The sequence below is a fragment of the Anneissia japonica genome, unplaced genomic scaffold (genome assembly GCF_011630105.1).
Source record: "Anneissia japonica isolate Jap-2015-1 unplaced genomic scaffold, ASM1163010v1 scaffold26_len2425191_cov177, whole genome shotgun sequence".
Lineage (NCBI taxonomy): Eukaryota > Metazoa > Echinodermata > Crinoidea > Comatulida > Comatulidae > Anneissia > Anneissia japonica.
The window spans coordinates 1,901,660-1,926,285 of NW_022685220.1; the positions used below are offsets into that span (position 1 = coordinate 1,901,660).

Below are 24,626 nucleotides of genomic sequence, written 5' to 3' on the forward strand. Positions count from 1 at the left end.
GATTCCCCTGATGAGGGGTAAAATTTCCCTGATGGAAGCAAAGTGGGCGTGGTCGATCTTCGATTAAAAAGTTTAAAAGTGGTCCACAGGCGAAGCCCCTGAAAATTTTGACAATTTAGGGGTCTCAAAGGCTTATTTAATCGATTTTAGATTTTTTAGAAATATAATGTGTAGAAATATACTAAAATGTAGAAAATACATTTAATTTTTTCTTCTCCCCAACGAACTGTCCTTTTTCTCCCCAACGTTATATAATTATTATTTTTTAATGAATGAGTATTTTTATGTACACTTTCTTATTATTTTTTAATTTGTCATTTTCTGTATCTAATTGTATATAAACAGTATACTTAATTTATATGCTTTTTTTTTTTTATAGCTAACTTAATTAATTCCTCATTTATTGAATTGTATATACCCATTAATTTATTGATTTGCCTAAATTGCCATACATTCAAATTGTAATTCAGCCTGTGCTGTTATTTTTTAATTTTTATATGTGAATTAATAAAGATACTGACTAATTGATATTGTAATGTGTCCTCCCACCTTTATATTTTAACTTTACTGTATATTTGTAATACATTGTATTCTGGTGTATTTTAAAAAATTTTAATATTATTACTTTTAAAGTATATTGTACATTTCAATTTTTCCTTAAATTTGCAATAAAGTCACCCTGTATATCTTGTGTCTTTGTCTTTCATTTTATCTCAATTTGTACCAATTTCAAAAATTCCCCTTTATATTGTGTGTAATTAATAATAATAATAATAATAATAATAATAATAATAATAATAATAATAATAATAATAATAATAATAATAATTTATTATTATTATTGTTATTGTCATTGTTATTATTATTATTATTATTATTATTATTATTATTATTATTATTATTATTTGTCTTCCATAAAACAAAAAATGTCGAAAAAACATCACTCACGTCGAATCCGGGTGTCGGTGAATGTTGTTTCGGTCAACTGTCTGTCGGCCAAACGTCGTCTGCAAGCAGGCATTAGGCGAAATTCCTAGTAGTATAGGGCCTATCTAACGAGTAGCGGAACTAACCTGCCATTGTAAATATGGACTGTGGCCTCTGTGTGTTTCCGTAGTTTCAGTCTCGCATATCATCAACAACGTCCCTGGAGCCTGTAGACGGCAACAACAACTCAACTTGTCTGTCAGCATTTTCTGTAAAAAGACTACTAGGCATACTGTCGACTACGTTCCAATGTGTTTGGTTCATCATTTAGGTAATATTATACAGTTATGTTATATTTCTGTGGAGGATTGTATGCCATCGAAGTTGATAAGAATTTTATCCTGATTTTCAATCAAGCCCAGGCTAGCCTACAGACAGGAGGACCTAGGCCTAAACTTGTTACTAGGCCTAGGCCTCTAGTAAGCCCTAGTAGGCCTAGGCCTAGGCCTAGTAGACTAGCTTTGGCCACAGTCAACTCGGCCACAAGTCAACTCGGCCACAAGTCAACTCGGCCACAAGTCAACTCGGCCACAAATCAACTCGGCCACAAAAAGTTCGGCTACAGCCAACTCGGCCACAAGTCAACTCGGCCACAAGCCTAATTATTTTATAGGCCTAGGCATCAATCAAACTACCGTAATGACTTTATGTATGTTTTTTAATGTCGAAATTCTAAAACCGATTAAAAAAAAAATTAAAACGAGAAACAAAGAGTATGCAATGTAACCAACTAACTTATTTTCAAATCCATTTTACATTTTATATTTCTAAAAAACCCACCATATTACATCACAATACTATCCTCCCATCATGGCGAAATCCAGGTTTTTCATTATCCATGTGATTGTGAATTATTAACAACAGAATTACGAATAAGAATACACTTTTTTTTTTTTTTTATAAGAACCAGTAAAATTTTGCACAGGCTCATTGTTCTTTTTTTTTGTCTGATTTCAATACGTTTTTTTTTTTATTTCAATACATAAAATTAATATGCACTGATATTTAAAAAAAACACGCTGTTTTGACACTTGACACTGTTCTGCTGACATGCGTTCCAATAGATGTGAAGAATATATGTTGTTTTATGGGCTTAATTCAATGTGAAAAGTAATATATACGGTAGTCAGATACCTTAAATAAAACGGCACTTGAATTTATGTTATTTTATTATTGTTATTGTTATTACTGTATTATTATTATTATCATTATTTTCATCATTATAATTATTGTTGTTTTTGTTATTATTGTGATGAACACAAACAGTACACAAATAGGTGAATGAAGGCAATATGGTTGCTAAACGAACAGACATGTAAAAATATATTTAAAATTTTTTTGTTCCCCTACGGAAGTCCTCTCCGATGGGGCCCTCCCCCAGGCTTCCCTGACGAGGAGGATATAGCCCCCCCAGCACCCTTCTGGTTAGTAGTTAGGCCTGTCTGTATTTAGATATATTTCTGGGAAGCTACCGGAATCAGGGGAGAGATCGGAGGCAAGGTGGGGGAAAGAGGGAAATACTGTGGGGAGGAGGGTGAGGTGGCATGGATGAGTGAGCACCTTCTTTTGCATTTTTGACTGTTTATATTTGTCTCCATGATGATATCAGCTGTCCATGGTTATCGTCACCACATGCAACAAAATAAAACAATCAGAAAACTCACTAAATCTTATCTAATGAATGGATTCCTTTGTATTATCTGAATTATTATTTTATTTTAGCTACAGGCAGACCAGATTAAATGTTGAAGATGAATAGCACTAACAACATGTCGCAACGTGCTCTTGACAAGACTGTTGAACGCACATTTCAATACGATGAATCCCTTCCTTCATTGCCACTACCTACTCTAAAGAAGACTCTGTCCAAGTACCTAGATTCAGGTAATTATAATAATAATAAGTAGAGTCGGAAACAAACATACATTACTGTATGACAATTACAATACAGTATACATATTCTTGTTATATTGTAGCAAACTTCTCCACTTATCTGAAGCTTGCATAGTGAAATTGGTTTTAATAATAAATTTATTGTTTTTTATCATAATTTCACTTTCATTTATATCTGTAAACCACTGTTCCGCAATCTATGTGTCGCGACCCAGTGTTTTGGTGTCGAACAGATTTTGATAGGTCACATATCTCTGCAGATTATGGAAATTTACTTAATGGGAACGAATACAAAGGAAATCAAAATTACAGTAAAGAAACGTACATAAAAGTGTGGCATACGCGTCTGTGTACTTTTGTAATGTGTGCGTTATCAATAGTTTCATTTCCAATAATATACTATTAAAACATTTGTACTTCAGTTGAAGTTTAGTTTCTTATATCAATGTGTCTGGCTTTTAGGTGAAAATTATACCAACATTTTTCTCATCAATTAGTGTGTATACTATTATTCCAATAACCCATATATTTCTGGAAGCAAACTTAAGAATTTATTTTTGTAGTAAATGTAATAACTTAACTTAGATTTAATAACTTATGTGGTTCTTTTGTACAGTATGAGTAATTCAAAGTTATATTGATTTCATTCATTTAAATTTAGCTTGTGGGGGAATTGAAAAACCTTTTATGAATGAAGTGATATCTTTTAATTGGTTGACAAAGAATCAAGTTGTCATGGTTTGGTCTTCGCTATTCATCGTGTATAAAATGACGGAGCTGATTTATTTACTTAATAAAAAAATCAATAAAACAATATTCAATCATTTTACTATGAAATGCAAGTGATACATTAGGTCTTAAGGTCAGATGGGTCGCGTCTGAGTGCTTGACATTTTATTTGGCTGTGGATTGAAAATGTTGCAGAACGGAGCCGTAAGCCACCCAAGGGAGAAATAAAATATTGCATTACGAAGTATCAAAAACCATAGAAACACTACAATTAAAATGGTGGCGTTATAAATAAAATCAAAATTGTTAAAACATAGAGTAGAAGATACACAACGATTTGTCTTTAAAATGCAACTAAACATGTGTATGTTAGTGAACATAAAAATAGATTTAGTCAGAGAAAAATTATCAGCATAAGCCAGTTGATTAATTAGCATGAGAAACTAAAGTAATACTAGAAGATAATCCATTATTAAAAATAAAATAACACTTTAAACAAATATGAACAAAGGACATAAGAAACGGAATCATTACCTTAATAATTAGCTAACTATGGAGTGCTTCGACGAAAATTTAGGAATGCTGATTACAGTCTTCAGGAACTTATTTATTAAATACTATCGATTGTTAAATTATATTTGCAGTTAAACCTTTTGTGTCAGCTGAAGAATTTGTTGCTTATAAAGAGCAAGTGAAGATATTTGAGGAAGGAATTGGGAAAACACTTCACAACAAACTATCAGAGAAGGCCAAACATTCCAAAAATTGGGTAAGAATTAAACTGTTTGTAATAAAATCGACCCTAATAAAAAAATAATGAAGGTACCAGTTCATTGAACTTACTGTTAAAAATTTAGAAGTGCTGTACATTTATAATTTTGTTTCAAGTTTCTTGTGCATTTCAATATTCTGTTGAATAAATAATTAATAATAATTTTATATAACTATGATCAGATTTTTTAGTCTTAAGATTTTTATTGTCTTATGTAAATGATTGACTGCTCTATGGCTTACCACAAATACCAAAAATATGAGTACAGCTGTGGTGCTGGCTAAGATGCTCAACTGTCCATCACAAAGTAACAGTAGTAATAATAATAATGTTAGATTTCTACATTACAAATCCCAGAGCTTCTATGCAATTAATGGATTTAATCTCAGGAAAATATATAGGAATTACTTTTGAACATTAAATACAACTCCACCAGTGGCATATCTAGGGATGTTGCCATAAGAAAATTGTGGGGTGCAAATATTTGTTGGAGTGGCTCAAAGATATGAACTTGAGCATTTTTGTTTCTTTTTTTGGCTAAGTAGATTTACAGTGGGGCAGAGGCCGGGGAAACAGTGTGTTTTTGAAGCGTGTACAACTAAAATATTTGAGTTTTTCTACAGGTTAGTGAGTGGTGGAACGAGAAGGCCTATCTGGAGGTAAGGTCTCCTACAGCTATTTTAGGCAACATGATTGGTCCTGGTCCTTCCATACAGGATATTTGGCCACCAGAGATTGGAACTCAGCTGTCAAGAGCTGCCATATATCTCTACCATGGACTCTTATACTGGAATATGATCAGAAGGTTAGATGTTAAGTAGTAATTAACATTAATTAATTAATTAATATGTATTTCAATTATATATTAAATATAAAATACAATTTACAAATGTATAATATATAATCATAGGAAATTGTTTAATATTTAATTATGTACTGTATTCAGAATGTCGTGACACCACTAAGCTAAACTGGAATATGATCAGAAGGTTAGATGTTAAGTAATAATTAACATTAATTAATTAATTAATTAATTATTATTTATTTCGATTATATATTAAAATATAAAATACAATTTACAAATGTATAATATATAATCATAGGAAATTGTTTGATATTTAATTATGTACTGTATTCAGAATGTCGTGACACCACTAATACAAAATTGTTTTTTTTTTTTTTTTGTTTCATTTTAACTTCGTGGTTCCCTTGTGTCTTGAGTCTGCATGGCATAGGCTTAGCCAGCAAGCCGTCCGGCCGTCTTTTGGATGGCTTACAATTATTTAGGACAGCCACTTTTACCGTGACGGCTTGGCCTTATCAGCTAGGCCTAGCCTAATTGGGCCTGGTCTACCTTTAGCAAATTTTTTATATATTCTTCAATTCTATTGAATGTTACATTAAACTAAGCTAAAACATATTTACGTTTGATAAAAGCAACATTTATTGATTGAATGTACGTTGTTTTCGTACCAATAATCGGCTGGATTCCTAACGATGGGCATGGCCCACCCATCTACTCAGTGCCATGCCCACTGGCTTTCATTTTGGACGGCCTATTTTGTTTTTGTGGCTAAACCCCTGCTCCATGGTTTCTATTCTGTTATTTGTGGTTCACATAATGTTAGATTTTCTTACAAGGTAACAAGTCCTTCTCTATTTTTCTTTCCTTTGGTGTTAATAGTTATATTAATAATAATGACAATTGCATTACCAACATTCAATCCTATCGATAACAAAAATTTTTGTTTCAGAGAAAGAATATCCCCTGATGTAAGCCATGCTAAAGGGAATATGAAACAGTCCATGAGCCAGCTTCGTAGCATATTCAATTGTGGTCGTATTCCAGGTATCAAACGTGATAAGATAATAAGGTCTTTCAAAACAGGTAAATATGTAATTTTATTAATTTCAAACTGCTAGTCATAATATTTGGTTTGCAGTAGTGGAATTTAGACAAGACATTTTAAACTGAAGCCCTTGACTTGCAGACAATATGCAAGTTGTAGCAATGCAAGTGAGTCTTGCAGCAAAGAACAAAAAAAGTGATATTGCAAACTGTCATTTTGTACTGCACGTAGTAATGTTTATTTTGCAGTTTAAATGATGTTGATAAATGAGGCTTGCCATCCCAAACCAGTGTACTGTCACTAATTGACATGTCGACAAGGACGCGAAGCCCCGCCCACAAAGTCACGAAAACCTTAGACAATGGAGGCTAGACTTACCAAGTTGGCGAAGATTTTCTTTGCTATCAACCTTCTTTAAGAAAGAGAATTCAGGGTAGGCGGTATGCAAATGAATCATATATTCATAGTGTTAATCTATTTCACGGAATGGCGGGGAAATTTTTGTAAAAGCCTCTGTATTTCGCTCCCAAAGGAAGAGGGAAAAGCTGCATTCAGTCAACCTTGTTGTCGGCAATGACCAAGTCACTGATGCACACTGCTCGCGTAAATCTGGGTATCTATAACCAAGCATAGACGTCTAGGCCTAGGCTAGGCTCACGTATGTTTCGCGTTTAAACCAGCTGTCTAAGGAAATTAAAATGTCAGAGAAAAAAATTTTTGATCATGTGACTAAATGACGCTCACTGATTACTCGGTTAATCTGTCAATCAAATCTCGTCGAGATGCTAATTGTTAATCTGAGTAATGAGCATATGAAGCTGTAATACTTTGACTCATAACTTTGGCAATAATTCCAGATGACCTATCATTTTAATGCTTATAACATGGAGAATATGACTATATTAAAGTCAATTTCCATGTTTTTGACACTGATGCTGATTTTGGCACCCCAATTAACTTAATAAATATTAGCTGAGATATTACTTTTCAAACATTGGGCATGAAAACAAGATTTTTAAGGAATACAGCTTCTGAAAGTAGCCACTGGTTGATTAACACTACAGGGATATAAAATTGTGTGTTGTCAAATTAAACCTTGAACAAATCTTATATTGAATTGTTTACACATCAGTATTGACCTTCAACACTATTGTGTGGATTGGAATTCATGGTATGACTTTGTATTACAGTATTATTGTTGGCCAATAGTATAATAACTATATAAATGTAGATACATGTTATGCTGGTATACACTTTGCATCTGAAATGAGAGATGGTACATTATTGTATAAATAAACAAATAAAAACATGACAACTATTATTGTAGATTATAATGGTATGACTTTGTATTACATTATTATTATTATTGGTTTATACAGTGGGTAGGTGATTTAATCAGTGGTGTATCCAGGGTGGGGCGTTGTGGGCGCTTTTCCCCCCCCAGTTTTTAAATGTTCAAAAATCTGTATCTCTTCACCGTTCTCCAGTTCTTCGTCAAACAACTTTCTTCTGTCTTAAGAAAGTCAGATCTACAACATATCAAAAAATTTCCAGTTAAATACACTCCATGATATAGATTGATGTTACAGTGACCTTATTTATTGTTTAATAGTACAAGTTTACAAAATTTACAGCAATCATTTTGAAAAGAAGTCCCCTTTTTCTTTTATAAAAGTAGTCTCGAAATGAAGCCAATCTTGAAATGCCCATGCAAAGTAAAGCCCATGAAGCCCATGCAAAGTTTGCAAAAAAAAAGAAGCCCTAACTTCAATTCAAGATTTTATGGTAATTAGCAGTTTTGTATTCAAATAAAATTTGATTTATGAAAGTAGTAATGAATAATTGTAATGTGTTCATTTTGTTCATTTCAGAAACTGAGGGTATGTGCCATTCCCACGTGATTGTTACATGTAATGGCCACATCTACAAGATGTACCCACTCGATAAACACTATAATGTGTTATCTTCACATGAAATATATAGGTAAGTCATCAACAGCTCCATAACCACTTCTGATCCACTTCTTAAAATCCAGCAGTCCTTCAATTGCTACCCAACTTTAGAATGCTCTGCCTGACTGATTCTCTCAGATCTTGTGATTTGCTTAGGCAATTGAAAGGCCATCTAACAACACACCTTTTTCAATAGTTCCTCTCTCCTTGCTTGATCATATTTGTTTATTGTTTTGTTTGTTTTCTTATTTTTCTACTGCTTTTTTTGCATTAGTTAAGTTAGCACATTTTGCTTGGGTTTGGTTTTTTGCAAGCTTTATTCGGGGGGATGTTTTTCACTTATTGTGGAGAGTCGCTTACAACGCTTCATAAATGAAAAGAAAGGTGCTATACAAGTAACAAGTCCTCACTTGTGCAGGATTTGTTTTTTCAATCATTAAGAAACTGTAAGAAAATATGAGATGAGAAGCAATGCTACCATCTTAGTTACCCTTTAAATCCATTATTAGTACAGTAATCTTTGTACTGGTATGCATTGTACCTGGTGAGTGTTTTTATCTTCCACCAAGCTTGATACAAATTATGATTTTGGGATCTTTAGTCCTCTAAATGTGGCGTGTCTAGAAGACTTAAAATAGGGGAGATGATGGGGGTGCAAAAGGTGGAGTGGGGCATTTTTTTTTTGGCTTCTGACATATTTAATGGTTGGGTGGGGGTGGGGTTGCGCAGCCCCTGCTTTTCCCTACTGTAGATATGCCATTTTTTTTTTGTTGTCAAAATTTGTTTAAATTTTTGGCAGGATTGAACCAAGGCCTTGGGATTGGAAGGCTTGCATTCTAAGTGCCTAATACCACAGCTCCAATTTATTCACTCATAGTATAGGAACCTGCCATAAGTTTAGTTTTAAACCTGGTGCACATAATCCCAAATAATTATTAAACTTATTCTATCCAAAATAAATTTGTGGTAGCTACTGTGTGTGCAGCGAACTATGATATTGTTCCAGTTAGGTTTGCTATTTATTTATATATTATTTATTTATTATTTATTATTATTATTATTATTATTATTATTATTATTATTATTATTATTAATAGGTAAGTCATCAACAGCTCCATAACCACTTCTGATCCACTTGTTAAAATCCAGCAGTCCTTCAATTGCTACCCAACTTTAGAATGCTCTGCCTGATTCTCTCAGATCTTGTGATTCGCTTTGGCAATTCAAAGGCCATCTAACAACACACATTTTTCAATAGTTCCTCTCTCCTTGCTTGATCGTATTTGTTTATAGTTTTGTTTGTTTTCTTATTTTTCTACTGCTTTATTGCATTAGTTAAGTTAGCACATTTTGCTTGGGTTTGGTTCTATGCAAGCTTTACTCGGGGGGATGTTTTTCACTTATTGTGGAGAGTCGCTTACAACGCTTCATAACTGAAAAGAAAGGAGCTATACAAGTAACAAGTAACAAGTCCTCACTTGTACAGGATTTGTTTTTTCAATCATTAAGAAAATGTAAGAAAATATGAGATGAGAAGCAATGCTACCATCTTAGTTACCCTTTAAATCCATTATTAGTACAGTAATCTTTGTACTGGTATGCATTGTACCTGGTGAGTGTTTTTATCTTCCACCAAGCTTGATACAAATTATGATTTTGGGATCTTTAGTCCTCTAAATGTGGCGTGTCTAGAAGACTTAAAATAGGGGAGATGATGGGGGTGCAAAAGGTGGAGTGGGGCATTTTTTTTTTGGCTTCTGACATATTTAATGGTTGGGTGGGGGTGGGGTTGCGCAGCCCCTGCTTTTCCCTACTGTAGATATGCCATTTTTTTTTTGTTGTCAAAATTTGTTTAAATTTTTGGCAGGATTGAACCAAGGCCTTGGGATTGGAAGGCTTGCATTCTAAGTGCCTAATACCACAGCTCCAATTTATTCACTCATAGTATAGGAACCTGCCATAAGTTTAGTTTTAAACCTGGTGCACATAATCCCAAATAATTATTAAACTTATTCTATCCAAAATAAATTTGTGGTAGCTACTGTGTGTGCAGCGAACTATGATATTGTTCCAGTTAGGTTTGCTATTTATTTATATATTATTTATTTATTATTTATTATTATTATTATTATTATTATTATTATTATTATTATTATTATTATTATTATTATTATTATTTATTCATTATTCACACCAAATAAACCATATACAACTCAGGTAAATTTAAACATATCCCAGTAATAATATAATAAAATGTAACCTATAAAATTTTAATTGATAATACCTTAGTGATTATTTTCTATATTTGTGTCACATTCATCCAATATTTTTTCCTTCTGTATTGTAGACAACTTACTTACATTAAAGAGAAGAGTCTAGAACGAGGTCAAGGCATCAGTTCATTAACAGCTGGTGATAGAACACCATATGCAAAGGTTTTTCTTCTTTTTTTTCTTTTTTTATAGTAGTCAGCTGTTAAGACTATATTTAGCAATTATTATTTTTTTTGCAAGAGCAATTGACATTGAAGTACAATTTGATATGAGAGTGCAAATTCTGGACCTAATTAGTTTTGTATTGGTTTTTCTTGTATTAATCACTTTGATAGCAAGTTGTTTAGTTTCATAATGTAGTTATGGAAATGTTGGCTGTACGTATTATGAACTGTAATTAATTATGAATTAATTTATATATGTTTTTTTATGAACAAATGACAATATACATTGTACATTTCCACAGTTAATAAAAATTATTATGTTGGAAAATTACCTAAATGACAATGTACATAATGAATAAATGAAATATTCTACTCCTCAACACCATTTGAAAGGACTGAACTTTCCCAGATGCACTGGATATTACAGATTTTTGTATTTGTCATAAATGGATCTGTGCTTTAAAAACTTGCAATGAGAATTGTCACTTCACTATGCTGGTTTTATTTTGTTGTGTTTCTTTCCAATAAGTTTTACGTGTCCTTTTTAGTCATATCAGCATTTGGTTGCGCTAGATCATGCAAATGAGCAGCATGTTGAGGACATTCTTTCAAGTATCTTGGTGTTGGTACTGGATAATGGCAGTCCTCAAAACATGTCTCAGGTTTGTAATACAGTATCATCAAACAGTCTTTCATAGAAACAATGGAGTACCTAAGTATCTTGAAATGGAGATGGGGGTACATAGGTGAAGTGGGGAGGCTCGATGGTGAAGTAACGGGGTGCTAGCTCGCAAAGTAGAGTGATTTGCGGTGATTTTTGAGTATTGGAGCATGATATTTTTTCTTCAAACATTTTAATTGGGTGGGGGTGGAGAACTGGGGGAGGTGCAAGTATTTTTAGGGGGAGTGCTCCTTTACCTGCACACCCCGTAGGTATGTCACTGCATAGAAAATGCTCTGGTGGAAAGTGTATTGGGTTTTTTTCCTGTAAATTCTTTATCTTGGAAAAATTTCATTTAGATTCAGAATTGTATAGATGACAAATTACTCAGAACGTTTTGATCCCTATCAGAGACTTTTATCAAATGATGGCTAGGTGTATTGTAGCTTGGTCATGACGTCACTGTTGACGTCGTACGCATCCTCCGGACCTAGCTATTAGTTGATAAAGATCTCTGGTACTGTTTAAAACATTCTGAGTAAGTACTGTGTTTCCATTATAGATTTACAAAAATGAAAATTTTTCAGCCACGCTTCCCAACTATGGTTCACCACCCAAAAATGGGTCGCCAAATTTTTGCGTTGGGTCGCGAGCAGGTTTCCAAACAACAATTCATTTATCTGCTCATTTTGACAGTTGATGTGAAGTTTAACAGGTTTGACGATGTGAAAAAAATATTTTTAGGTAAATCCTCATTAGAACAATATTTATTATGTACCCACAATTAATATTCTGAAATCTATATGTCTGTTGCCATTTACCACAACATAATTGTGTAAGTCTAGCTTTCAACTGTTTAAAAACAATTTATAGAAATAAATTTAAACCAGAAAATTACTGTCAGGTAATATAAAAATAACATTATAAAAATAAATTCCAATACACCAGAATATAATATACCAGAAAGCCCCTGTGATGCATTTTGGTTGATAAGATTATAGAGTAGTCAGTGGCGTATGTAGGAGGGGTGCTCGGGGTGACTGAGCACCCTCCATGAGAGGTTGAAAAAAGTGCCCCTTTTTAAATGTTATAAAAGAACTGACATAAATTTAAGTATTAAAGTGCTGTTTCCGGTGTCTAGAAGCCGCCAATTCCATAACTTTCCTCACCTTAGCTTCAACCAGGATGTGGCTCAGGTGTATATAATAATTTTCGTAGATTTTTGTATTAAAGTGCCAATTTCCTGCATCTTGAAATTTCCTGACCTAAGCCCCAACCATGGCGGGGCTCAGGTTGATAAAGTAGGAATTGTAAGTATTTAAGTCCCATTTCCGGGCATCCAGAGGTACAAAATACTGAAATTTTCGCATGTCACCGCCAACCAAGGTGGTGCTGACATGGTCTCTTATTCCATTCAGCAGCCCCTTCTTTAAATCCTGGATATGCCATTGGTAACCACATTCATTAAATATATAATTCAAAGGTGGAAAATACCTTCTGCAAAAAGATCGATTAAATTTTCCTTTCAAATATTAAAAGTTGTCTCATTTTCCGGCTCTTCCTCTTCCCACCCCTCCCCCCCCCCAATAATCATAACATTTCTTACCTCAGCCCCCAACATGGTGGGGCCAATGGATGTACCCACTATTTGTGAAAATCCCTCTTTCTGCACCCCTCTATTACGAATTCCTGTATCCACCACTGTTTTCTCAAAAAGACGATCATTAGTAAACAAAAAACGTTGTAATACTAACATCTTAAATTACATAAAGCATCACATTTTTGAGATCTTATAAAAGTCAATGTGCAATTTACAATCACATTGAACGTTAAATGGGTCGCGGCTTGTCTGGAAAATCACAAATTGGGTCCCAGAGAAAAAAGTTTGGGAAGCAGGGATCTACAGTATATATTCTTTATGTTCTTAAACATTTTCATGGTTACAGTGAAAAGAAAGTCAGGTTTAATAGTCTCAAATGTTGTACAATGCAAGGCATAAGGGTCCCAAGTAAGCTTTTTAGGACATCTAATCTGGGTTTGGTATGCAGTGATACCATCACCAAATAACTTCAGGGAGACAATAAATAATACAATAGTAAAACTTGCAAATATCATAATTCTGCAATAGATGGGTTAGTTTCTCTGGGATATTTGCTTTCTCGCTGGAGCGCATGAGGTCATATTGATTTTTGTGAAAAATTGTTTAATAAAGTTATGTAGCTTGTTTCTATGATAAGAAAGTATAATACATACTCCAACTATTGAAATACATGCCATCGTGTTGGGATTCAATATTTCGACATTAATTATGTCATCATCAGGATCCTGATGATGACATAATTAATGTCGAAATATTGAATCCCAACACGATGGCGTGTATTTCAATACTTGGAGTATGTATTATACTTTCTTATCTGAGATTAATCAGTGGACCTTTCGGTTTTTGTTTCTATGAAGACGAAGAGTTTTATACAGTACATGTTTGATCCTTGAGAAGACCTTTGTTTGTATTATTTTTATTTCTAACTGTACAATTCTTTGTCAATTGGAAAATAATTTATTTTGAATAATTTTTTTTAGACGTATGAAGCTGCGTTCAGTGGACCCCAGCCTTGGAACAGGTGGTCTGACAAGGCGTTTTCTTTAATTGTGTTTGAAAATGGTGTGATTTCTTGTAACTGTGATGTAAGTAAGACTCTGATATTAATCCATGTTTTACTGAAAAAGAAATTAAAATACACATTCAAAAGAATACAATACAAGGAAAAACAAAAATAGATATTGTTGCAAAATTCCCATAAAGATTTTAAGAAAAATGTATTACATTACAAAATAATATTTAATTAATTTATTTACATAAATTTCAATTAGAATTATATTAAAGTAATATCAGTTATTTAAAAAATATAAAAAAGTAAACAAAAAGGCTTAAGAAAAAAGATAAAAATTGTATTATATTTATAATAATTCAAATATATACTATTAAAAAATATGGTGGTTTGGCACAGCAGGAATGGTTTGGTTTTCCCAACCTCGAGGTCAGGGTTTGAATCCCTCGCTGTTCATTTTACATGTGCCCTTGGGCAAGGCACTTTAACTGCATTGCTTTTTTTCCACCCTGGAGTGTAAGTGGGTACCTGGTAGTGTTAAATGCCGAAATGTGCTAATGTAGCTGCTGCAACGTTATGGAATACTCCCCCAGGGAGCTTGAGTTTGTGTTCCATACATAGAGATATAATAAGAATACTAGAGCGCTAACCGCAATGTATTCGATGTTCGAAATACGCAGAACTGTGTGTGTACCATCCAAGATGGCTGCTATAGATTTAGCCAATCAAATTTCGCTAAGCACCATCGTTTGCAATTGTGCCCCCAATTTACTCAGAAAGTTCAGTACAGCTAGCTACCCATATGTTTGAAACTCGAGCGTTGCAGTGTAATGTACACGATTTTAATTTTCATTCCTTGGTACTTTATTTTTGAATAAGATGCTCTACTTGGCCTCGTTTTGGCTACAATAGTTTAATCATTTGTTATTACCATTACTCATTATCATTAATGAAATAATAGTCAGTCAGAGGGCTTATTAATATGTAATAATATGTACACTAAGCCTGAAGGTGGCGCTTTACTACGACGGCCATCTTGGATGGTACACATACATAACTCTGCATTGCTGCGCCATCTTGTCAGCACTCTAGTTGTTTAATAGCTCTATGGTTCCATAGGGGTTTAATCCAGTGACCGGGGTAATGACAATGTGAAGTGCATAGAGGGCTTTGCGCAATATAAGACTCTACCATTATTAGTATTACTGTTACAAATTAGTTTTGTTTTTGTAGCATGCGGCATATGATGGCATGGTGATGGTTCGGTTGAGTTCTTACATACACCAACAACTTCTAAGTACTGCAGGAGATTGGCAGGTACACCATTCAAGTTTTGTGTTTCAAATTTTAAATTATGTTTATACAGTATTTGCATGGATTTGCTACCTAATTCATTTTCCAAATAGACTTGTTTAATATACTATTTGTTTAATAGTAAATTAACTCAGATTGGTACTTATGCAATGTGCTGATAACGTGTGTGTTCAGTGTATGTTTCCACAGTCATGATAGTACGACTGCCAGTGTTTCACAACTACATGCCATGTCTTTGCATCTAAAGCTAAAGTATATCGTGAACCATTTCACATCATATCAGCAGCACAAGTTAGGGTCTCTGAACCTGGCCACATCTGACAAACACAAAACAACTCAACTCAAGTTGTTTTTTTTTTTGTTTTTTTTCGTCTTAAAGGGGGTTGCAGCTGTAGATCCAAATACACTAATGCCAAGGGAGTTGGTATTTATAACTGATGACATCATTGCAAAGGCCATTGAGGAAGCAGAAAACACCTACTTCATCAATGTATGTATATACAGTACTTGTTTTTTTTCTTTCATTATGATTTAATTTATTACAATAGGGTTTAAATTATTAATTTATTACAGAAATTTAATTTATATTTTATATTTTCAAATATCCAAAAAACTAAATACATATGATTATTTATTTTCGAATTTGATTCCTGCCTGAAAATTGTATCTTGTTGTATGCTCTTGTAGGCTAATAGTAAAACAAATTTGTATTTTACTGCTGTTATTGCTTGGATCCCTTCATAAGCCACTTAGTAGTTTTAACTGCGCATGCCCATATTGAAGCTCCATCGACATAAACAAACACTCAGAATTTTCTATGGCGCTATTTTCTAACAGTTCTTCTTTTCGATAAATGTTCTCCATATGATGGAAGTATTACATAAACTATGTATCACAGATTACTATTTTCAGACAATTCCGAAGGCTGCTTCAACTTTAAAGCCTAGTTAGGCCTAGCATACGCTTTGTGTGTTAAATATTTGTTTATGTTGAGCGTTTTTATGCTATTTAAAAAAAAGTTGTAGTGTAACTACTGTTGATTATAGTTTGCGGTAGTATAGCTTTGTTAAAAAAGTTTATATGAACGGTATTCGCATTTTGATTACGAATTCTCTTAATTTTTTTTAGTTTTAGGGTATAATTGGCCTATACATCATATGTTTTACAAACATTTTTATGATGCATGGGATAGTATGCATGAAACATAAAAAGTGAATGCTCATGCGTGAGACTCGCGCATTATGCAGTTTGGCCGGTGTAGTATTATACTCAATTATGTGAATAGTAAGGGGTCATCCATTATTTTCATCATTTTCACGAACGTACAAAACGTACGCTGGGGGGAGGGGGTTGAAGGCATGTGTACGCTTTTAAAAAAGTACAAAAATGACGATTTGGAAAAGTTGGCCTACGTTTTTGTGCCTAGGCATTTCCCTAGAAAGCCAAAGTTTACCGTTATAAATTCACTGGTAAATGTTCAGTTTATAAACTGTTTATACACAGCGTCATCTTACATCCCTAATTAACAATGAGTTGATAAGCATTGTGTACTTATAAAACAATTTCAATTACAAGGGAAATGCACTCTAGCTCCGTAAATTTGAATAAACTGTAAGCCAGCAGCCGACAAAACCATAAAGCCTGACACTGACAGTAGGGTAGCTGCATTGGGACCATGTGTTTCACTGTGCTAAGCCTACCTTATTTCTTCTCCCTTCTTCTACAGTCTACTTCACTAGGTCAAATTCCTACATTTTAAATTCAATGGGCCTACATCACTTATTCAATTTAACATTTTAACACACAATTTATTATTTGTATTCCATGGATACGCATGATGGCATAAATTTTACGTGTTATCTATTACTAAATACAACACCAGCAAGATTCAAGCCTAAGATCTAGAGGCAGTGTGAAGTTGGCCCTCATCCAAAAAAAAACAACAAATCACGCACCACTAATCTAGGTGAAAGGTTAAACATGTTCTTTACTTCTTGCTCGTCAATTCTTAAACTTGTTTTCTAATTCCTCTGATGTCTATGTGGTGATAAATTTAAACAACATGAAATGTTTATTAATTATTGTTTTTATTTTTTAATGAATTATTATTAACATGATAGACCTATATGCAAGTTTGCTATGTCAAAAATGGAACCTACCACTAGTTTGGCTATGTGGTTATTGGGTCAGGATTGAGCTCATGTTTTTTGATTGGCAAATTATTCGTGGCACCGTGTGTCGGTCTGTTGTCATGGTAACCAAACTAAGCAATCAGTTATTCTTTAGTTCTGATATTTTACAAGCTGCTGGTAGCAGAGTAATTATTGTTTGTAATGATTATTTCAATTTAAGGATAGTGTTACCTGTCGGGATATATTTTATATATTATATATTATCGTGAAAATAATGAATGACCCCTAAGTGCAAAATATATTAATTTTACTCACAGGCAAAAAAAGTTGAGTTGTTGTGCAGTAGCTTCATACTTTATGGAAAAAAATGGCTGAAGCAGAAGAACCTTCACCCGGATACTTGCTGCCAACTGGCCATCCAGCTTGCCTACTACTTAATGTATTCCAAGTTAGTGATCATTTAATTTATCAAACTTATATGCATTAGTTTATATCCAGTGGTTAAAAATGTCTACTGCTCTACTGTTTTTTGGGTACTTTTTATGTGGATACTCGATTATTGTAAAATTTCTGATAGAAACTCTTGGTCAGTATTATTAAGCATAAGCACACATTAACCCTGGTATTCTAAAAACGAACTTTAGTCGTAGTTCGAGCTAAAAATTACGTCATTTCATATTCTTAAAACGAACTTTGACTAGCACTACGACTAAATCACACGAACATTGACTAAAATTATACCACCTTAGTCCGATTTTTTTAGTCAGCATGGGTCAGGCTAAATCGCCGACTTGAAATATTTACACCACTAAAAACATGCTCTTTGTAACTTACGATATTAAGTGAAGTGAATATAAACAATTGTATAAATAGGTCTGATGTATTTCCAGTGTGTTCAAGAAAAGGGACATTATGTTTAGCTTCCAAAGGGCGAAATTAAAATGTTTTGCTAGCCACATGCAGCATTTCCTGATTTGCAAGAAATCCTCTAGGTCACGTAGCTTCGCACCGTAACAACGACAAAGATGGCGCCACCCTCGCTCAAACTATAATAGTTCTCCAAAGAAAGCAAATCTTCAATGACAGTTCATATCTATATCTTTAGATGTCAACGACTAATATAGTTATTATTATAAAATATTAGATGAATAATGGTCTATTATGAATTATGAGGAAATATGTTTTTGAAAGACAGATGGCAGATTATTATTCATCCACGTTACTGGATCTCTACAATTTCGTCTGCTATTAAATTAGCTCTTTTCATTGGTTAGTTTGATAGTTGTTGCTTGCCAGCCGTCTTCAGCTGAACTAAAACTAGGACTTGATTTGTGAATACAAATTGAAGTTGAAGTTAAGACTAAATGAAGTTCTAGTTCGAAGTTTGACTAAAGTTCGTTTTAAGAATACAGGCGTAAGCTTTGATAAACAACCCATCCATCCACGGATTCTGTGTTGGCAATTGGCATGGATAACTGTACAAGTAAAAGAGCGTAGCTTATTATGATGCAATGGTATTCCATAATTCCTATTTTTGAACTTTGATCTCTATGGCCAAATTTACTCTCACAACTTATAAGTGAGACATTAACTAAGTTTCTACAGGCTGTAGACACAAAACAACACCCAAAGGTTCAATAAATAGATAAAACCTAGATATTATAGTTGAAGCTACATCTGCAAAATATTTCAAGTCATTTGTTTAAATTTATTGAGTAGAGTTGTGTAGCTTAGAGGTTAATGTACTTGGTTTTTAATCAAAGTGTACAGAGACCTTTACAATGACAGTATATAAGGATATTTAGTAACATATTTTGTGCTTCCTTCATAAAACATTAATTAATTATTCGTTCACAGACCAGCACCATGCTATGAGACTGCGACCACCAGGCAGTACTATAATGGTAGGACTGAAACTGTAAGGTCAACAACACCAGAAGCTGTTGAATGGTGTAAAGCAATGGTGGATCCAAAAATCTCAGTAAGTACTGACAGTAGATATCAGGTGGATATTACCTCTTTCTGCTCATTGGCAATTGGAAGAATTCATTTTCTAAGGCCTAGGGAGTGGAATTGTTTTAGTTGTGAGAGTTTGTGATTAAGAGCTCCTTACCACCATACTAAGCTCCATTCCTTCTAGCTTGGCTACACATTTTTTCTTTAGGAGGGGCTGCAAAGTACACCTGCTGCTGGGTATGGGTTGGGGTCATGGCTGCAGATTATGGGGGTGGGGAGGACACGTCCCTTCCACATTTTTAAGGGAGGTTGGTCCCCTTCACTTTTCGACTGCAATACAATTCCATAGTTCGGAAGATGCTTGAAAATTGTTGAATTGAACTGTATAAATGACCCAGATATTAAGGAAAGGGGTCCTGCAGCAGTTCTATAATAATAAGTTTTTTTTTTATTTTGGCAAAGCATACCAAAGTGGCCAAAATATAAAAAAAAACAAACTTATTAATGCATACATTTTGTTTATAAAACATTAAATATGATTGATAATAGATTGGAGAACGGCAGACATTATTTCAAGTGGCGTACAATAAACACAACACATTGATGAATGAAGCCATGGATGCCCATGGTTGTGATCGCCATATATTTGGACTTATTTGCATTGCTGAAGAAATGGGCTTACCAACCCCTGACATTTTCTTACATGAAGCATACACCAAAAGGTAAAGTATATTTAACTAATTTGTTGGAAAGATAAATATCTTGAGTAAAATGCAGAAAAAAGTCAAAATTGAAATTACCCATTTCAGAATAAGTTCCTAATTTGATGTGACAAATCAAAAAGATTTCATTTATTTACAAACTGTAACTTTAAGGGACTGTGCAAAGAACATTAGTTGTTCAGATGGCTTACCATCTGAAGTAAATTTACAACAGATGTAACATTATGTGTTACATCCGAGTGTCCACACGATGCATACCCAGGGCATAATGTTCTTTTTACTTCAAAAGCTAGTTCAAAGCTTAGAAGTAACTATGACAATTCACCGGAAGTAATTTGCCACTTTCATTGTCTTTGAATGTTTATTTTGCACACAAATTCTTCAATTATGAAAAAATTGTGTCTACATATGGTTAACACATCACAGGAAATGTTATTTGTAGGTAATTATTTTTTTTAAAATTTGGCATCATATTAGAGGTCGTATTTACTTGCGAGCTCTGAAGTAAGTGCGTCTACACGGGGGTAATCTGAGCATGTATTACTTACATTCCTTGTATACGCAGAGGTAGTAACGTAACTACTGAGACTTCATAGATGTAAATCGTCTGCTGTACCTTTGAAGCAACCTTATACCAAGAGCGTCTCCATAGGAACTACCCAGGGCTTATGACAAGTAAACTGCTACTTCAAACTTGTCTATAGAAATGTTTTTTTGGTTTTTTTTTGCAATCCTTCCTTTAAATATTCTGTATTGTATATTTTTTTATTCCCAGGGCTAGAAATTAGCGGTCGTCCGGTCACCAGTGGCAACCTTTTTTGGTGTTGGGCGATAACAAATGTCTTGGGTATCACCCCGTCTGTGACCCTTACTATTTTGGATTGGGGAAAAAATAACCAACTAAAATACATTGTTTTTTTTCGTTTGAGCTCCATTTTTCGCCAATCCATAGCTATGCAAAGTTTATTTGTGTTGTATTGGTAGTCTAGCTGCAAACGTCATTGTGTGCTTCGCATTTGGTTATTCGTTATTTTAATGTGGTGGATGCAGGGCAGTGGGTGTATGACGACGACTACATGAAGGTGAATCACCTCATGTATGACGATAACATGAAGGTACTATATTTACGACAGCCAGCTAGCTGGTAGTGTACCCTTTGGGCGCAAACTGGCGACAAAGTGTACCTAAAGGCAGCTGACTTTATGTCATGATACATAATTATGCTGAAAATGCATAAAATACAGGTTTTCTGGAGACACTATTGTTCCACTAACTCCAAAAAGTAGGCTATTTTCCTTGCTTCACGATCTCCTTCCCCCCCCCCCCCCGATATCTTTCTAAACTAAAAGGACAGTACTTTATGCCTAGCCCTTTGTAATTTTTTCAACTTTTGTGTTATATTTAGAAAACTTTTGAATTACTGTACCTTGTTGGTGTGCTAAAAATATTAATTTGCCTATCAAATAACGTTATTTTGATTGCCAAACTCTATGTGGTCTAAAATCACATTTTTGGGCCATAAAAACTCTTGTGTCGATCGTGAACTAATACAATGGATTTTTTCTCGGACTAATGATTTTGGCTAAAGACAGATTCAATTGCCTAAATCAATTATTACACCGATGTCATCTTGTTGGTTTTATTGATTTTGTTTTTTTCGTAAAATTATATTTCGGACCGTAAAAAAAAATATAGGACCAGTATAACTTTGGAAGGGCCAGTATAATTTTTTCCTTACTGGCCCTGCTGGCCACTATGGTTTAGAGGTTAATTTTCAGCCCTGTATTCCTCTGCAAATGTTTTCTTTTATGGTGTGATATGTGCCTGGCTACAAATAGTAAAAGCATTAATAACATTATAAAATTGATGTTTCAGCGGCGGTGGTGGGAACTTTGTGTTGTCCACTAGTCTAATAGGCTATACCACTGTGCATGGAGGGGTGGCAGCTATGACCTATGATGGCTATGGCATCTTCTACAAGATTGCAGATGACCAGTAAGTTACATATTACTAACAGAAATTAAAACTGCTATTTTAAACGGAGCATATATTGTGCTTCCCGGAGAAGCATTTCATTATTTTAAAAACAATAACAAAATATAATGCATTTAAAAATACTTAATATTATTGGTTTTAACAGTAATATTGTTTATGAACTATGCATATGGATGGACGGCACTTTAGAGCCCTACGTTATTGTCATATGACTTTGTAAAAAAGGTTGTAAAAAGAGCACACTTTAAAATATAATTGATCTCAATGGCTAATTCATTATGAACTGGCAGACCCCTGTTTTCCTCACTCTGGTGCTCTTATAAATTATAATGGATTCATATTTTTTTACTATTTGCAATGTTATATTCATGGGCAAGTTCCTCAAAGTGGCACTTTAGATCCTAAAGTTATCATTATATTACTTGAAAACATACTAGAGTATAAGAAGCACAATTTAGTCAATGACTAATTCATAATGAAGTGGCATACCCCCCTCCCCCTGCCACCTCCTCCTTGGTGCTCTTACAAATTACATTGGGATCATACTTTGCTATTTGCAGTATTATTTTCTCTTGTCCTGGAGCCATGGTCTTGTTAACTGGTTATTGTTTTCTGTCTCAGCTTGCAGTTTCTTGTCACTTGTTTTACATCCTGTGAAGACACAAGCTGCTCACAGTTCTTCAGTGCCCTCAACAAAGCCTTAGTTCAAATCAAAGGTCTAATAGTCCCAGCAGTCAGCAAGCTCTAGATATTATTGTTAAGGATGAATGACGGACAATTAATCCAGTAGAATATTTGTCCTATAATGTGGATAATTCATCCCATAGTGTAGATGATTTTTGACTCATGTGCTGGATGGTTCATCCCATAAAGTAGCGTATTCATCTTAAGAGTGTGGATTTGTCTTGTAGATTAAATAATTTGCCACATGTGCTCGAAAATTTTCCCCTTCAGGTTATAATATCCAACCTGTTGTATCCAACTTAGCATGATCAAAGAGTATAAGTAGAACAATAGAGCCAACTACGCGATACGCCATATGCAGCCAGTTTATGACGCCTGCTACAAATGGATTCCCCAGTAATGTACCGCGCATGGTTTATTGGTATTTCGGTTTTCTTAGATGGTTACATACATAGTGGCCGGTTGATTTCCTTATTTTTCTTAATCTTCACAGTATTGCAGAGGGCGCAGTTTATGCGAACTCACACATAGCAGGCGCACTAACATATCGACGATGGCGACTTCCATCGTAACTAGAGAGTGACGTTTTTACAGAGCGCAGTTGGCTCTCTTCTACTTTTCTACTCTTTGGTATGATGTGGAGTTTACCCTAAGCAATTACAGTTGAACTTACCTAAGTCAAATCCAAAATCATAGAATTATTATTCGACTTTTTAAAGATAAAATTTGACTTACAGATTGTTAATTAATGGAAAACACAATTTGGCATGTAAAATAAGATCGACTTAGAAATTATTCGACTTCGAAATTATTCGACTTAGGAATGTTTAACTCTAGTATGTGTCATGATGATCATAGTACAGCACTAGTAGTTTTTTGCTTGTACAATAATTCAACACTGGCTGTGGATTATTCACGCCCATTCCAACATGAGCCAGAGGTCGTCTGGTGTCCTGTTTAGATCAATGCAAGAACTCTCCCTCACTTGCGTCTAATTGGTGAATTTCCATCATCTTTGTGATGGTTTTGATGCAAACAGGTTGGTTTGGTTTATCGTATGCAGGTTCCCTTGAAAAGAGCATTCAACCAAACAAACCATAGAAACCCCTAGTTACAGGCTTAGTAAAATGTATATGTTGTAAAAAACGGTTTGCCCTCAGAATTAATTTTTGATAGTAATGAAAACAATTTTAATACTGTTAACTTGTGCTAGATTAGTGTTAATAATTTTAAATATATACTATTTGAACAATGCAAAATGTAATCAATGTTAAAAGTTTGAATGAATACCATTAATTTAATAAGCAATTATTATAGTTGTATTCAACGGTTCTCAGGTGCTAATGGTTCCTTTTAAACTGTCAGAGCAGCACCAATAAGTAAATTTGGAGACGAATCCAAAAAATAGAAATAATGTATGGGACAGCAATTAAATTTGGTTCCTTTGTGCACTAATGTTTGCACAGAAAACTGCTAAACTAAGTGCTTTAAGGCTAATCTGCTTATAGGATATCGTCTGCTGTGCCAAGCATAAGATTGAAAGTGCAATGTTGATGCACTCAATAGAATTTTATTGGCGGTCGTGATGTTATGAGTGGCTTATATAAATAATGGATGACACGGGTTTTACTGTTTAAAAAAAAGATGTGTATGTAATGTGCCAATAAAGATAAGTGACATTATAAAAAAAATATTCAATTGAGAATGTCATTTGTTAGGTAAGTTAGACTCAATGAAAATAAAACAGAATTCATATTAGTGTTCATATTTATATTTATCAAATAAAAGCTTGCTGCTTACGAATTGGAATTTTAAAGCCAGAAATAATTTATAAAATAATACACAAAAACAATGTTCTGAAATAAAAGCAGAACTTAAAACTGTATAATAAATAAATCATTTGTTTAACAATACTGTTGCAGGAGTAAAAATT

The 24,626-nt window shown here is 33.9% G+C and overlaps 1 protein-coding gene across 1 annotated transcript; it reads left to right on the top strand.

Annotated features, from left to right (window-relative positions):
• Positions 1-1,107: 1,107 nt before the first annotated feature.
• On the top strand, positions 1,108-24,384 carry LOC117109207 (peroxisomal carnitine O-octanoyltransferase-like). The gene is made up of 16 exons (XM_033251467.1): positions 1,108-1,258; positions 2,710-2,871; positions 4,254-4,378; positions 5,005-5,186; positions 6,136-6,269; positions 8,103-8,214; positions 10,531-10,618; positions 11,169-11,282; positions 13,862-13,966; positions 15,124-15,207; positions 15,584-15,694; positions 17,654-17,784; positions 19,194-19,317; positions 19,842-20,014; positions 21,890-22,009; positions 22,631-24,384. The coding sequence occupies exons 2-16, from the start codon at positions 2,730-2,732 to the stop codon at positions 22,755-22,757; spliced, it is 1,872 nt and encodes a 623-aa protein (XP_033107358.1). The 5' UTR covers positions 1,108-1,258; positions 2,710-2,729; the 3' UTR covers positions 22,758-24,384.
• The last annotated feature ends 242 nt before the right edge of the window (positions 24,385-24,626 follow it).

Bases quoted from the DNA above. Each gene is read 5' to 3' on its own strand.
- LOC117109207 (XM_033251467.1), top strand. From the start codon at position 2,730: ATGTTGAAGATGAATAGCACTAACAACATGTCGCAACGTGCTCTTGAC. The intron at 15,695-17,653 runs GTATGTATATAC...TTTTACTCACAG, and splicing joins AAAACACCTACTTCATCAAT to GCAAAAAAAGTTGAGTTGTT. The intron at 22,010-22,630 runs GTAAGTTACATA...TTTCTGTCTCAG, and splicing joins TACAAGATTGCAGATGACCA to CTTGCAGTTTCTTGTCACTT.